Here is a 17,233-nt window from a genome sequence, read left to right on the forward strand (position 1 = left end):
TTAGAGTGCAGCTGATACCACAATTATTTATTAAGATTTGCCAGACCGGCTTCTGCACAAATGATCTGAAGAACAGACTCCTCTTAGACCCTATGCCATTAATTCCAGTCTGACCCCACTCCTGACAAACATAGTACTCCAATACATCACCATGCTCTAGACATGCTCACCTTTAAAAAAATCATATTTTAATAAAATAAATATCTTACTGTACATGGTGACTTTTTCCAAACGGTTTATTAAGACAGTTTTATGTTCCAACTACACCTGTAATGCCTGGATTTTCTCCATTCAATAGTGGTCTATGCTGCCCTCTTCTGGTTAACACCATAAATGCAACTAAATTACTCTGGCGAAATTAATGTCATCCAAAATAGGACAGAAAAGTACACTTCAGATGTAATTTCATTTCCTGGCTATGAAATGCATCAATTTTTTGCACCCCTTCTTTCAGTCAAAGGGGGAAAAATCTGATGGGTTTTGTAATCCTTGTGCATTTGTTACATTAAAAGAGTGTCAATGGCAGCACCCAAGCTTGGGTTCCCTTGTTAAGCCGCTCCTAGTAAAAACCTGCTTCTTGGGGTTTTTTAATTTCTAAACCTCCGGATGCATACTGGTCCTGGTATTTCTTACCTTATTTCCTCAAATAATAATTCATGGTACAGGGACAATCGTCCTTCTTGAGCAGAGGGGAAATCTATGATTAGGTAACTTAAAGGCTCAAGGCTTATTAAAAGGCAAAAATGCTTTCTGAAGACATAAAAACAAGGTGCACATTACCTTGAAAAATGAAACTGAAAAAAAGGGGGGAAAAAAAGAAAGAAAAGAAAACAGAGATTTGGAAAGCCAGAGTTATGCCGATCACTGGAAGGCGTGGGGAGAGTTGAATGGGTGGATGTGTGAAGCCCCGTAGGACAGAGGCAGACGGACCCTCCGGCTGAAGGTGGGCGGAGACCCAGGTGTGGGCTCGGAGGGCATGGGCGTCTTTAATGAGACTGACTGCCGATAAGCCCAGCGCTGAAGCGTGAAGCTTTGCTGGAAATCCTGCCTGCAGCACATTACCCACAATTCCCCGGCAGGCTGAGCTTGTCTGTGCTCCGGTCAGGGCACGGGGGACTGCGGGCGGGGGGGCCCCTATCCCTTCACCTCCTCCTGTGGAGGGGTCTTGGACAGGTGCCTCTTCCTGCAGGCGGAGCGGGAGGCATCGGGGGCCCTGGCGGGAGCGCCCTTCTCCTCCTCCGACTCGTCACTCCTCTTCTCCTCCCACTTCCGCTTGCCCACGAGCCCCGAGTCGGGCTCGCCAGTCCGGCCCTCGGGCACGCCCAGCGCGCGCAAGCACACCACGGCCGCGGCCTGCTCCGCCAGCTTCTTCGACTTCTCCCTGCGCCGAGAAACACGTGAGACACAGAGAGGCGTGTGTGTGTGTGTGTGTGTGTGTGTGTGTGTGTGCACCTCGCCGAGAAACACGTGAGACACAGAGAGGCGTGTGTGTGTGTGTGTGTGTGTGTGTGTGTGTGTGTGCACCTCGCCGAGAAACACGTGAGACACAGAGAGGCGTGTGTGTGTGTGTGTGTGTGTGTGTGTGTGTGCACCATGCAGAGAAACACGTGAGACACAGAGAGGCATAGGCGTGTGTGTATGTGTGTGTGTGTGTGTGTGCACCGCGCCGAGAAACACAAGAAAACACACAGAGGAGCGTGTGTGTGTGTGTGTGTGTGTGCGCACTGCGCCAAGAAACACGAGGAAACACGAGAGGCGTGTGTGCGTGTGAAAAATACTCACCACAAGGTAGACCTGTATTTCTTGTCAGCCACTGTCACAGTAGATTGGAAACCCCTGTCAAGTGCTCGCTGGACCTGTACACACGCACACACGCACACACGCACACGCACACACGCACACTTACAGTCAGGTCCATAAATATTGGGACATCGACACAATTCTCATCTTTTTGGTTCTATACACCACCACAATGGATTTGAAATGAAACAAACAAGATGTGCTACAGTGTAGGAATTACAACAGTTTGTATATGTGCCTCCCACTTTTTAAGGGACCAAAAGCAATGTGACAAACTAACAATCATAAATCAAACTTTCACTTTTTAATACTTACGCTGGGTTTCATCCCCAGTGATGCTCCGCCAGGCCTCTACTGCAACTGTCTTCAGTTCCTGCTTGTTCTTGGGGCATTTTCCCTTCAGTTTTGTCTTCAGCAAGTGAAATGCATGTTCAATCGGATTCAGGTCAGCTGATTGACTTGGCCATTGCATAACATTCCACTTCTTTGCCTTAAAAAACTCTTTGGTTGCTTTCGCAGTATGCTTCGGGTCATTGTCCATCTGCACTGTGAAGCGCAGTCCAATGAGTTCTGAAGCATTGGGCTGAATATGAGCAGATAATATTGCCCAAAACACTTCAGAATTCATCCTGCTGCTTTTGTCAGCAGTCACATCATCAATAAATACAAGGGAACCTGTTCCATTGGCAGCCATACATGCCCACGCCATGACACTACCACACCATGCTTCACTGATGAGGTGGTATGTTTTGGATCATGAGCAGTTCCTTTCCTTCTCCATACTCTTCTCTTCCCATCATTCTGGTACAAGTTGATCTTTGTCTCATCTGTCCATAGGATGTTGTTCCAGAACTGTAAAGGCTTTTTTAGATGTTGTTTGGCAAACTCTAATCTGGTCTTCCTGTTTTTGAGGCTCACCAATGGTTTACATCTCGTGGTGAACCCTCTGTATTCACTCTGGTGAAGTCCTCTCTTGATTGTTGACTTTGATACACATACACCTACCTCCTGGAGAGTGTTCTTGATCTGTTGTGAAGGGGTTTTTCTTCACCATGGAAATAATTATTCTGTCATCCACCACAGTTGTTTTCTGTGGTTTCTCTTGTTTTTGGTGTTGCTGAGCTCACCGGTGCGTTCTTTCTTTTTAAGAATGTTCCAAACAGTTGATTTGGCCACACCTAATGTTTTTGCTATCTCTCTGATGGGTTTGTTTTGATTTTTCAGCCTAATGATGGCTTGCTTCACTGATAGTGACAGCTCTTTGGATCTCATATTGAGAGTTGACAGCAACAGATTCCAAATGCAAATAGCACATTTGAAATTAACTCTAGACCTTTTATCTGCACTTTGTAAATGAGATAATGAGGGAATAACACACACCTGGCCATGGAACAGCTGAGCAGCCAATTGTCCCATTACTGTTGGTCCCTTAAAAAGTGGGAGGCACATATGGAAACTGTTGTAATTCCTACACCGTTCACCTGATTTGTATGTATACCCTCAAATACCCTCAAATTAAAGCTGAAAGTCTGCAGTTAAAGCATATCTTGTTCGTTTCATTTCAAATCCATTGTGGTGGTGTATAAAGCCAAAAAGAGGAGAATTGTGTCGATGTCCCAATATTTATGGACCTGACTGTACGTTTGACATGGGCACGCCTTCAGCTGAATCAATCAATGTCTATTTAGGACCACGGTTCCCCAGAGATGTGTCAATAATTATTTGTTTGTCACTTTCAAAATGTGTCTTAACGAAGGCCCAATTACGAGCAGATTACTTCCCTGTGATCCTCAAAAAAAGTGTGCTAAAATCTGAGAAAGACATGGTGTAATGCGTGTTGTTTTTAAGCTTAAGAACATACGTCACCGTTTTTTGGGTGTGTACTCTGGTTGGACCTGGTTTTTGGGGTGTGGGTTTTAGGGTGTGTACACTGGTAGGGCCTGGTTTTTGAGGTGTGGTTTTTGGGGTGTGTACACTAGTAGGGCCTGGTTTTTGAGGTGTCGTTTTAGGGGTTTGTACACTGGTAGGGCCTGGTTTTTGAGGTGTGGTTTTTGGAGTTTGTACACTGGTAAAGCCTGGTTTTTGAGGTGTGGTTTTAGGGGTTTGTACACTGGTAAAGCCTGGTTTTTGAGGCATAGTTTTTGGGGTGTCGCTCACCGTCTCGTATGCCGGCTGCTCCAGCTTCTCCCTCCGGCTCCACTCCAGCAGGTGCATCTTGGGAGTGATCTGCGGTGGGTACTCCCTCCTGAAACGCACGCATCACTGTAATCGTACCAGCTACACATTCTCTGCCACCAATGGTACCATTCTCAGTTCCTCATTACAACAAAAATCTTCTGGCAAGTGGGTCCCGAGGACTGGAGTGGTATATAACATTATACCATTTGTTTTGCCCCAAAACCCTGCCAGACCTGGGTCGACTGATCTTGCCTGGTGCACATGAGCCAATAAACAGAATAAAGAGACTGTTTGAGAGTATTTCATAGGGTCCAATACACCAGACCAGCTCAGTGAAGTGTAGGGAACGTATCTCAGGTATTTGACCCAGGGGTGATGCCCGCCCCCCTCGCCCCTCACCTGTCGAATCTGACGGGCATGGTGGCGACATCGCCCTCCATGGTGAGGTCGTCCGCTGGGTGCGAGTCTCCGTTTAGCGCTTTCTGCCGCGCTAGCAGACGGGCCCGACTCTCGGCGCAGAACTCCTCCAAACCGAACACCTCACTGCGGGCAGACAGAGCACGCTCAGCTCTCAGGGCTCTGTGTGCCCGTTATCCCCTCAGGTCCGGCTGAATCCAGGTTCACACGGCCAGTGACTGTGACCGGGTCACTTTAAAGCCAGGGGGCAAGCTACGGACTTTGGCTGGTTGTTGATACAAAGTCAAGCAGAACTTCAACCAAAGCAACCCAGCAGAGGGCAGTCACACTCCACGTTCTTCAGGTTAAAAAATAAATAAATGAAAATGAAATGAATGAATCTCAATTTCCCCTTTAAAAGTGCCACTTAAAATTGAATCACAGATATGTTCAACATACATTCAGCGCATCGTTAAATGAAGTTAAATTACTGTTCTATGTGACACTGAACAAAGGCAACGTTTGCACAATCAATATATAACACTTATGATGTGACGAGTCAGAGTGCAGCAAAAAACGATAACTGGAATTTGTTTGGCATCACAGCGTCAATGCAACTGTCAGCATGCCAGCAGCACTGTGAGTGGACTCGGGTGATGAGGGAGGACGACCTGACCCCACTGGATCAAGACATCCCAGGCTCAGGCCAGTAAGCGACCCGTGCTTTTAATGAGTTTCAGCTATCATTAAGGCTGGCATCTGCGTGAAAATAGAAGTAATCGGTTTTTCAGCGAACCGGAGAGATGGATGGAGGGAGCAAGGGTGCGGGTGAGAGAGAGAGAACAGGGGATCACAGCAGTGAGAACGATGCAGAAAAGTGGGCTGGCATTGCCAGTGACAGACCATGCAGGCGATGCAGGAAACCTGTAAGAGTGTTAGACACAGAGAAACGTAGACACAGCAGGCATGTGAAAATGTTAGATACAGAGTGTGAGAAACAGATACAGCAGGAGTGTGAAAGAGTGTTAGATACAGAGTGTGAGAAACAGATACAGCAGGAGTGTGAAAGAGTGTTAGATACAGAGTGTGAGAAACAGACTGTGTATTTGCAGGCTGTGCTCTACTGTGAAAAAGTGTTAGACAGAGAGAAACGTAGACACAGCAGGAGTGTGAAAGAGTGTTAGATACAGAGTGTGAGAAACAGATACAGCAGGAGTGTGAAAGAGTGTTAGATACAGAGTGTGAGAAACAGATACAGCAGGAGTGTGAAAGAGTCTTTGATACAGAGTGTGAGAAACAGATACAGCAGTAGTGTGAAAGAATGTTAGATACAGAGTGTGAGAAACAGATACAGCAGGAGTGCGATGACAGGACAACAGAGGGCAGGAGAGCTGAGAGAAGAGCAGAAGAGTGTGAGAGAGAGTTCATAACACCAAGGTCAGAACAGGAGTGTGTATGTGTCCCTGGATTAGAATAGATTAGTGGAGTACCAGATCTCTGCGCTGGTCTGGGCCGCGTGCAGCCGTTTCCCCAGGGGTGACTCCACCTTGTCTCTCAGCATCTGACACAGGCAGTACTTGGTATTGGAGGGATGGTTCTCATAGCGCACAGCCTGCAAATGCACAGCAGTTACAGCAGCTAGCACAACCCAGTGCCCCCACTATCAACAGTCATATTCGAACAGCACAACCCAGTGCCCCCACTATCAACAGTCATAGTCTAACAGCACAACCCAGTGCCCCCACCATCAACAGTCATATTCTAACAGCACAACCCAGTGCCCCCACTAGCAACAGTCATATTCTAACAGCACAGCCCAGCCCACTATGAAGTCATTTTAATGCATAAGCATGTTGTTTACATTATCAATAGAGAACGGGTCGCAGGTCTGTCTTCACAGTCACGGTGGATCCTGAGTGGCCCACAGGAGAGGGAGGGGTGGGACTCACATAGCGGATGTAGTCCTCCATGACGTGCTCCGTGGACAGCGCCCCCTGGCTGCGGAACACAGACGGGTTCCACATGGCCGCCCGGGCCAGCATCACGGAGGACGCTCCTGTTGCCTCCCGAAACGACTGGATGTCCTGGTGGCTCTTCACCAGGTCCAGAGAGCCTCCGCTTTAACAGGGCAGAGGGAGGGGGAGGAGAGGGGGGGGGGGAGAGAGAGAGAGAGAGAGAGAGAGAGAGAGAGAGAGAGAGAGGGGGGGGGGGATGGGCAAGGGAGAGAGAGAGGGAGGGAGAGAGAGGGAGAGGGAAGGAGAGAGAGAGGGGGGGTGGGAGAGAGGGGGGGTGGGCGAGAGAGAGAGGGGGGGTGAACGAGAGAGAGAGGGGGGGTGAACGAGAGAGAGAGGGGGGGTGGGCAAGAGAGAGAGAGGGGAAGAGAGGGAGAGAGAGGGGGGAGGGAGAGAGAGAGGGGGGGTGAGGGAGAGAGAGAGGGGGGGTGGGTGAGAGAGAGAGGGTGAGCGAGAGAGAGGGTGGGGGAGAGACGGAAAAATTGAGAAGGATAGAGAGAATAAGAAAACAAAAAAAGAAGGTGGGCACATGAGTTAAAAGCAGAGTTATTTGGACAGCGATACAATTTCTGTTCTTTAGGATCTGTACTCCAGCACATTGGATTAGAAAAGAAACAATGGCTGTTCAAAAACAAGGTGCAGACTGTCACCTTTAACTTCATGGTATTTACATCCATATCAGGTAATGTGCGTAGGCATTACTGTTTCTGACTGGACAGGTGTATTCAATCACTGTACACTGTAAGAAAGCTTTCTCCATCTAGTCGCGATTCTAGGCTCTTAACTGCCTTTGGAGTCTGTTATTGGCATTTGTCAACAATACGAATTTGCCATACCAAAATAAACCGTTTGGAACATCATTAAGAAGGCTGGCGAGTTCAGTAATTGCAAAAGGGCTGGTAGGCAAGGAAGACCTCTACAGTCGATGATCAAAACATTACCGGCACAGTGAAGAAAAACACCTGTCCGGCTGATGAGAAACACTCTCAGGCAGGCGTGGATGTGTCAGAGACTATTCTCATCAGAAGACGGATCTAAAGAGGACTACACTGCAAGACGCAACATTTTGTGTGAATCGGTCAATATTTTCGGTCAATTTTTCTTCAGAAAATGTTGAATGGCGAAAAAATCCAACGTGGCAGACGATTTCGGTGTTTGAGGTTAATGTGTTTCTGAGGAGAGGGGCCTATGTACCAAGTTCTGCAATTCTTGGCCAAACAGGGCACAGGGCATTTTTCATGTGTACCAAATCTGTTCAGCCATCCAAAAATGCCTACCATCTTTAGTGTGCTTCTGGCATAACAACAAAAAACATTAAGAAAAAAATAATAAAAAGGCCAGAAAAAAAGGGCTCCAGCCCCTGTAGTGTTGAACCCCTAAATTAGCAATCCGTGTGGTTTCCAAGAAAATACTTTTCCCAAGCAAATGGTCCCATTAGCACAAAGGTGCGGGTGTACACATTGAATAACAGCAGGCCCATCTTTAAAACAAGCTGCGATAAAATAACCTGCTGGCCAAATGATGTAGGCCGTGTACCTGCAGGAACCTGTCAGCAATTAGGTCGGGCTCACCAAAGAAGAGGCCTCTCTGTCTCAAAAACTCTTCAAACTAATTACCAGCACAGATAAATCAACTTAGAAGTGAACTGGCTTAAGTAGTTTAAAAAATATAATAATAATAAAAAAATAAAATTATCGGTAAAGAGGCGGACATTTCGGAGTTCAAGCAGCCTGCAGTCTGTGCCTGCAGTGATCTGACAACTCATCATTCGCATCCCATTCATTCTGCCACATCGCAAATTGATTTTAATTTAATTGATTTAATGAAATTACAAATTGAATTGAAGTTTGTTACTCTGCAATGTTCCTAGTGTGTTTGAATATGGGCGACAGTGCAACTGCTCTGCTCATTCAGATGAAGCACGTGTTCATTTTAGGCTGATTCACAGCAGGAGTGTGAAAGTGTTAGATACAGAGACAGCAGGAGTTTTTTCACTACAATTCACTACAATGACTTCAGTGACATCTGTTTTAGAGATTGTTGAGCTGATGGGTGAAGATGGTGACGCATGCTGGCGCCGGGGGAGGACCCGGGGGGAGGACTCACTTTGCGATCACGGGGACGGACACGGCTTGAGCCACGGCCTGAATGGCGTCACAGTGCACAGGGTGCTGGGGCCGCTCCTCCTTGGTCCTGGTAGAGGAGACACCGTCAGACGCATGAGGATCACGGTGTATAACCGCAACATGCCCATTATTTTATTTTTTTGATTGACTGATTTTATTTAACAGGTTTTAAAATAGCCCTTAAGCAACAACCACATAGTAAAACTAAAGAGGAAATAAAAATCACGATGACTTATTTCCAGTGTGTTCTTCGCTGTACTCGGCCATGGTTAGCACAGGCAGGACTACCAGCATAACAACATGTATAACATCACAGCATGCACAGCACATACTCAAAGGGCAAATCCATATTTTCCTGATTGCTTCTTCCGAGTTTTGGGCTGTACGTGTCCGTACACGTGTACCATGTTCAGTGCTCCCTACGGCCCCCGCCAGACAGCAGAAGAAGGTTGTGGTTATCCTCAGAAACGCATGCTGTGACCCGCCCGCTTCTTTTCATGCCACAGCCACGTGGACGCGGAGGAAGGTCTATCGCACACAGCCACGGGCGCCCGATCGATCAGGAGGGGTCTCTAGAGGGTGATGAAACGTGGAACCCCCCTCCCCCCCCTAACCGACTGAACCCTCCCCTGCCCTGAGTGACACAAACGACAGTACAGTTTGGACCACCCTCGTCAAATCAATTCATCAAATCATCCACCCCAAACTGAAAGTTGCGGCCTCTGCTGTCAACCTGTCCTGCTTCTGGTGTTCCTCTGAGCCACCACTGAGTCTGTCATCAGTGCCCGAACACCCAGCAATCACAGACCCGGCACCACAAGACCCCCCCCCCCCCCCCTCCCCTCCCCCCCAACACCCAGCAATGGAGAAAACCCTTCACAGGAGCGGGTGGGAATGCAGCAGGGCTTCACAGGAGCGGGTGGGAATGCAGCAGGGCTTCACAGGAGCGGGTGGGAATGCAGCAGGGCTTCACAGGAGCGGGTGGGAATGCAGCAGAGCTTCACAGGAGCGGGTGGGAATGCAGCAGGGCTTCACAGGAGCGGGTGGGAATGCAGCAGGGCTTCACAGGAGCGGGTGGGAATGCAGCAGGGCTTCACAGGAGCGGGTGGGAATGCAGCAGAGCTTCACAGGAGCGGGTGGGAATGCAGCAGAGCTTCACAGGAGCGGGTGGGAATGCAGCAGAGCTTCACAGGAGCGGGTGGGAATGCAGCAGAGCAGTCACGGGAGTCAGAAATGTTGAGGATGCCAGCGGGGACAAGAATGATTATTTTACTTATTTATTTTCTTGCAGAGGGCTCTACATCATTTTCCGTCTCTTATACCAGCAGGACAGACACTGTATTTCCAAAGCAATTCTTGGTTAATAGTAGACCAGTGCGCTTTAGACGTGCTTCAGCCTCGACTTGAGGAGATTGTTCTGTGGCTTTCTAAACAACACTCCAGCAGTCACAGAAAAGAAAGTGTTGTTGTCATTCGTGTTGAAACGGAAATTCAGGGCAATCGGAGATGGAACGGCATGACAAAAACTCATCACACAAAGATGTAGAGGCGAGTTTCACTGGACACTTAATGCGGAGGTGGTGAGGAATGTGCAGGTTGAGAGCCTATAAAATGCTTTTTCACCTTTTCAAAAAAACATGGACAAAAATCCATCTAAAACTGTATGCCTTCATAATCCTCTATGTCGCTTTGGATAAAAGCTTCCGATAAGAAGCACATCTGGTCCAGTCCAGTAAGTTGCAGCTTTAACAAATCGAATCACAGTGCCTGTTAAACAGCAGGCAGAGGAGAGGTTGGTGTGTGGAAAACAAATCAGCCGTTTAAACAACAAGCAGAGGTGAGGTTGGTGTGTGAACCAAACAGACCTGGCAGAGTTATCAGCCGATTAAACAGCAGCAGCGACCCAAGATTTGGCAGCAAATGAATTGAGATGATAAAAGGGATGGGGTTACCTGCCGTGAACTGCAATGGCCGCCACACCTGTCCTCTCGATCCTCCGGGCCAGATCAACGGTCTGCTCCATCTGAAAGACACAGCACATAGTGACTGACCCTCTGGGGCAATCCCAATGCAAAACGCACACTGCACTAATATTAATAATGTCAGAGCAGCAGGTTAACCTGTGACTGAAGTCAAAACACACACTACAATAATATTAATAATATCAGACTCAGATCAGAATGTTAACCTGTGACTGAAGTCAAAACACACACTACAATAATATCAGACTCAGATCAGAATGTTAACCTGTGACTGAAGTCAAAACACACACTACAATAATATTAATAATATCAGACTCAGAGCAGAATGTTAATCTGTGATCGAAGTCAAAACACACACTACAATATTAATGTCAGATCAGAATGTTAACCTGTGACTGACGTCAAAACACACACCACAACACAATAATATTAATAATGTCAGAGCATGTGATATTTGTTGTGTGTGAGTGTGTGTGTGTGGGGGGGGGGGGCTAATTAAATATTAGCCATTCCTTATACTGTAGGCTACATTCTACAGACATAAATAATTATCATCAGGGGAAATAATTATGTAAATTTCATGGACTTTACATAAAATAGTGAAATTGCAGGAGAATGGAATGCATATGCTTTTAGGTAAATGTATTCAGAAATTCTAGGTCACATTGTTTCAGACAGAACAGTCACGACTTTCAGGGGGTGGCAGTGCAGGTACCTTCAGAAGGAGGGAATTAAAAACAAGGTCACATATACATACAGACTGAACACAAGTACCAAGTACCTTGCCTTTTTCTTCCTTTTTGGATTCAGGTTTTACTTCCACTGTTTGTAATCAAACGATTCATATGTGGTCATAAGTGCAGATTCTCAGCTTTTATTACACCATGTTTTGTATACATTTTTGTTTCACCATGTAGTAATAACAACAATTTAACACGTAGCCCCGCATTTCAATGTTTAAAATCACTAATTTGGTTGTACTCTGGTAGGCTACTAGCGGCAAGATGATGATAACATTACGTTAATATCGTAGATAACCGGAGTAATATTAAAAGACGTGTGAATATATCGAGCCGTGCGTATATCCTGGATACCGGCACAGCTGGAACACAAACTGACCAAGAGACGACGGAGCAGACCTATCCGCTGCATTAAGGGCATTATAAAGGCCGTAATGTAGAATTTTCTAATGTTTTTTAAGACCTTAAGACTTAAGACCCTTGAGAAAAAAATGTAAGTTGCCAGCATTCAACAATTCACTGAGCGAATCAATTATTTCTATTCTGATAGAAATCACCCCATATTATTGTAATTCCACAACACAACAGCACCTGAACAATCCCTCCAGACAATTAGTCTGTAAAAAGTGCAAACCTGGTGATATCAGACCTAGGCTTTAACAGCGACTAAAGTGCAGCACTTTCAACCGGTTTCCATTGGCTGCCAATCGCCAGTCAATTTTCACAATTTCTGGGGAGCAAGACTGCTACAGACTCTGAATTCCCATCCCCCTGGTTGCCATTCCTCATAGACCAACAGACAGACACTTACCGAGGGCAGAATTCTGATTTTACACGTCACAGGTTTGGAGACTCCTTTGACCAGGGTGCTCAATATCTGTAAGGAAAGAATGAAACAGGGATGTAAAATATGTTTTACAACTGTGTGAAAATACAGTAGGTATTTGAATGATACAAGCAATACCGACCACATGCTTAAAATCAGATCGATCCAAGAAAGCAATAAGTCTATGCATAAATTGAGAAATTAAAAATTAATACGATGCAAAAAATGCTTCTATAAATGAGGGGGAATAGCAAATTAAATGAAGTGATCCTGCTTAATCTACCTTAAACACACTGAAGACATCACCAGAACATTTTAAACATGGCCTTAGCACAGAGGCCATCATTTTAAACAGCAAACTTGGCCTTAACACAAAGGCCATCATTTTAAATCACAAATATAGCCTTAACACAGAGGCCATCATTTTAAACAGCAAACATGGCCTTAGCACAGAGGCTATCATTTTAAACAGCAAACATGGCCTTAACACAAAGGCCATCATTTTAAATCACAAATAGCCTTAACACAGAGGCCATCATTTTAAACAGCTTTGGGTCACAGACATCAAGCGGTCATTGCATGCAAATGTACAACAAAGTACTAAAATTGACCATCGATTACATAACATTAATTTGTCCCAAACGTTATGGTGCCCCGAAATGGGGGAGCATGTATTGTTTTGTTTTTAAATCATATTGATCATGCACATACAATTTCAATGGTGTGCTATTCAATTTTCTGAAATAAGGGATTGTGTGGAAGTCTACAATGCAGTTTAATTTCTGCCTCATACAGCTCAAGCACACAAGGATTAATTTGACGAAGTCTATATCGGACCAAATGGAGAACATTTAATTCAAATAGAAGTTTCTTTCAAGGAATACAGCTTCAGCTTTGGTAATCCTTTGATAAACAAACTCCTGGGAAAAACACCAACCTCTATAGGATTAAAGAAGAGTGATATTCCTCAAACAAGAGCCCTGTTGTTGGGGTATGTTCTTGCTGCAGCATGCATTACTGTGTGTGTGTGTGTGTGTGTGTGTGTGTGTGTGTGTGTGTGTGTGTGTGTGTGTGTGTGGAGTGTGTGGTGTGTGTGTGTGTGTGTGGTGTGTGTGTGTGCAGTGTGTGGCATGTGTGTGCAGTGTGTGGCGTGTGTGTGCAGTGTGTGTGAGTGTGTGCAGTGTGTGTGAGTGTGTGCAGTGTGTGTGAGTGGTGTGTGGGGTGAGTGGTGTGTGGGGTGTGTGAGTGTGTGTGCGGTGTGTGTGTGTGTGTGTGTGTGTGCGGTGTGTGGTGTGTGTGCAGGGTGTGATGGGTGTGTGTGCAGTGTGTGATGTGTGTGTGTGTGTGAGTGTGTGTGTGTATGTGTGTGAGAGTGTGTGTGTGTGTGGTGTGTGAATCTGCATGTGCTGAGAGACCATAGGATATTAATACAGAAGCCAACCAATTCAACCTGAATGGGTGAAAAAGGGGGCTTTTTACACAACATTTGGCATTACGATTGCTACAATTTATTCAGCAATACTTGTGAAAATGAACTCAAGTTTTGTGAAGTACAGATCCAAAAAAGACATGCATCCCTAACAATGAAGGTCACTGCGTATAAACTGTGGCTTCAGAAAGTACAGACCCCTTCACTTTTTTTGCACATTTTACTGTGTTGTAGATTTAATTTAAAATTGATACAATTGCCCATCAATCTACACTCAAAAACCCAAAATGACAAAGTGAAAACATGTTTTTAAAAGGTTTATTAAAAACCAAACACTGAAATCTCACTCACAGTGAACCTTACTGTCAGTGTTGCCACAGTATTTCTCTCTCGAGTATTCAGACCCTTTGCGGTGACCCACAGAACGTCTGTGGAGGGACCTGAAGATGGCCGTTCAGACACAAACCTGACGAAGCTTGAGACGATCTGCCAGGAAGAATAGGATGAACGGCCAAATCCAGGAGTGCAAAGCTTGTAGAGACTTACCCAAGAAGACTACTGAATTAGGGGTCTGAATACTGAAAATGAAACTGAAATTTCAGTTTTAGATTTTTAATACATTTGCAAAAATTTCTAAAAACATGTTTTAACTGTCATTATTGAGTTTAGATTGATGGGCAAAAATGGCAATTTTATCAATTTAATGAAATGAAATCTGATGAAAGCTACAACACAAAGTACGCAAAAAGTGAAGGGGTCTGAATACTTTCTGAAGCCACAGGGCACTATCATGTTTGGGAAAAATGGTATGGCCAACTACACAGAAGAGTAATCGCCTCATTAAAATATTGAATATATTATGGATTGGAAGCACAAACCAACCCACCCACTGAACTAGTCATCATAAAGACAGTGCACACACACTGAACTAGTCATCATAAAGACAGCACACACACTGAACTAGTCATCATAGACAGCACACACACTGAACTAGTGATCATAAAGACAGCACACACACACTGAACTAGTCATCATAAAGACAGCGCACACACACTGAACTAGTGATCTTAAAGACAGCACACACACACACACACTGAACTAGTCATCATAAAGACAGCGCACACACACTGAACTAGTCATCATAAAGACAGCGCACACACACTGAACTAGTCATCATAAAGACAGCGCACACACACTGAACTAGTCATCATAAAGACAGCGCACACACTGGAAGGGCGAGCTGTCCCACTGGTAAGGCATATAACAGAGTGAGTTTTTCTATTTCAGACTCTGCACTGTGGTGAAGGCGGGGGGGGGGGGGGGGGGCACTTACGGCTTCGATCTTGTCCGGGTCGGAGAGGAGCGCCGCCCCCATTCCTCCCTGTGGGAGAGAGGAGTGATGAGAGAGGAGAGAGGACAGGGCGCAGAATGAACACGGGTCTCGCAGGCCCGCATCTTCACACTCGCCTCACACAAACCCGCACACTTTCCACTGAAGAGAGCACCACAAACTCGCACACTTTCCACTGAAGAGAGCACCTCAAACCCGCACACTTTCCACTGAAGAGAGCACCTCAAACTCGCACACTTTCCACTGAAGAGAGGACCTCAAAGTGTCAAAGTGGGGGTGGAAAGGAGCGGGCAAAAAAACAAAAAAAAAAAACAAAATAAAAAAAAAAATTCCATTCTTGCACCAAAATGTGAGACGTCACTGTGTGTCATGTAACATCCCCACCTCCAAAAGACTGGCCTGCTGTCTGCAGCCCCAAGGAAAATATCAAGCAGCGGTGCTAGACAGAAAGCATCACTGGAGTGCGAGAGTGACCCGGACCTCTTATCCAAAGAGGATGGACGGATGGATGGATGGATGGATGGATGGATAGAGAGGAAAAGCCAATTGGAAGAAGCTGCAGCAAATTGAAAAGGATAAATGGGCGTTTGTGAGCGAGAGAACTTTTCCCCACACCAGCGCATCCTCCTCACAGCACCCGACAGCTTCACTGAAAGGGCTGCATTAAATCCATTAAGCAATCTTAGAGAGTCTGAGAGGAGAGAGTTTGTTTAAGCCGCTGGTAATTGTAATTCCGGTCGGTAACAACAGGAACAAGCCAATCTAAAAACAATTTAAGTTCCAGTGAATGGCTGAATTCATTGGTCAAGTAAAAAGGAAACACTATTTGTTTAATTTCATCAGGGCTGCTTGGTGGGTCATCCTGTAAGGTCACGAGTGCAAGGGCTCCAGAGTCTGGTATCGAACCCAGGACATGCCATTGTTGAACATGGCCTTTGGTTCCACAGGGCAACAAGCAGCTGGCTCAAGTGCCACCCTGTAAAGTTAGTTTAGTCACATTAGCAGTTAGAGAACGGATGGCTTCCTAAAGGGCAGTGCTCACACATGAATCAAGACCTTGACACCAGCCATTTGAAGCAAGGAATCAATGCATGGCATCTCAAAAATGAACTGCATTATGCCCATATCATCCCTGTTGGGATCATATTTCATGTTGGACATTGAATCAACTGAGGCATTGTTCATTGAACAGGATGTAATAGCGAACTGTAGAGAAAGCATGTCGCCATTTTAATAGCTAAACTTAAAGGTACAATAGGTCATTTTGGACTTCTAAAGGTCAAGAGAGGAATATCAGCAACTAACACCTTCAAACCACAACACTGTTTATCCCTCCCCCTTCTCTGTAAACTCATTGACGTTGAAACGTCATTGGCTGTGGCAATTAAAACCAATTTTCAACCAATGAGCTTGAAATATTGTACAGCTGTACAATGTTTTGGTACAGCGTGTCGGCCCGTCAATGGTATATTTTAAAACCTGAATTTAAGGACTATAAACACAGGTAGAGGGTGAATCAACATGTCAGTGAGCCTTTTTCAATGATAGGAAGGGGACTTACAATGGTCTTGTAACAATGTTTTAATCTTATTGTATCTTTAATCTCCGTTTTCTCTGGGGCTATTGCCAACAATACATTACATTACAGGCATTTAGCAGACGCTCTTATCCAGAGCGATGTACAATGAAGTGCAAATGGAACCCAGGGAACGGGAGGAGTGCACAGTTCAGACTCCTTCACTCTTCAGCACACAGCTGGGGTACTGGGGAAGAGAATCCTCAATGTTGCCTTGGTTACCAGGGTTTGAATTCTTCTGTACCTGCCGTTTCTCAGCACGCAAATGGTCGAGGAATTTTAAGTGCATTTGAACCTCCATGCCTTCCTCTGTTGTCATTCATGTCATGTCGAAAATGGCAAAAGCTAGTGAACACACTGGCCAGCACATTTTAGAGCATGACAATTCCACACTTTCAATAGACATTCTCATCGTTCCACAGAATTGAAAGGAAATGAATACGAGGAAATGTGAAAAAACGGATTAGTCTATACATCAATAAAATGGAAAACTCTGCACTGGCCATTTTTATTTGGTTTCGAATTCCCATATAGAGCAGCGAAATAAGGCACCCCCCCATAATTTCTGGAATTTTCTTTGATGGTGGCAGTGTTTGCCTGCAGAAATACTGTGGCAACAGTGACAGTAAGGTTCACTATGAGTGAGGTTTATATTCAGCAGGGCTGACAGCAATCAAGCCTGGCTGCATTCAATCAGCTGAATCTAATCATCAATTATATTTGGTTCATTTGTAGACTAAGTAACTAAGAGGGCAATTACATTTGTTACGTGTGGTGTGTGATATGGGTGTTTGATTACTTTTTCTCAGTACATAAA

At 45.4% G+C, this 17,233-nt stretch overlaps 1 protein-coding gene across 5 annotated transcripts in view; it reads right to left on the minus strand.

Annotated features, from left to right (window-relative positions):
* Positions 1 to 17,233, minus strand: part of dus2 (dihydrouridine synthase 2) — a 27,413-nt gene continuing 10,180 nt past the window's right edge. For all 5 annotated transcript variants that reach the window (XM_061244935.1, XM_061244934.1, XM_061244936.1 and 2 more), the window contains 10 exons: positions 14,823 to 14,870; positions 12,046 to 12,111; positions 10,465 to 10,535; positions 8,493 to 8,579; positions 6,324 to 6,492; positions 5,865 to 5,986; positions 4,378 to 4,521; positions 3,958 to 4,045; positions 1,783 to 1,856; positions 1 to 1,381 (listed from right to left, as the gene is read on the minus strand). In XM_061244935.1, the coding sequence (XP_061100919.1) occupies positions 1,135 to 1,381; positions 1,783 to 1,856; positions 3,958 to 4,045; positions 4,378 to 4,521; positions 5,865 to 5,986; positions 6,324 to 6,492; positions 8,493 to 8,579; positions 10,465 to 10,535; positions 12,046 to 12,111; positions 14,823 to 14,870 (1,116 nt within the window). In that variant the 3' untranslated portion in view covers positions 1 to 1,134. The remainder of the gene's footprint in view (positions 1,382 to 1,782; positions 1,857 to 3,957; positions 4,046 to 4,377; positions 4,522 to 5,864; positions 5,987 to 6,323; positions 6,493 to 8,492; positions 8,580 to 10,464; positions 10,536 to 12,045; positions 12,112 to 14,822; positions 14,871 to 17,233) is intronic.

This window comes from Conger conger, chromosome 6 (genome assembly GCF_963514075.1).
Source record: "Conger conger chromosome 6, fConCon1.1, whole genome shotgun sequence".
Lineage (NCBI taxonomy): Eukaryota > Metazoa > Chordata > Actinopteri > Anguilliformes > Congridae > Conger > Conger conger.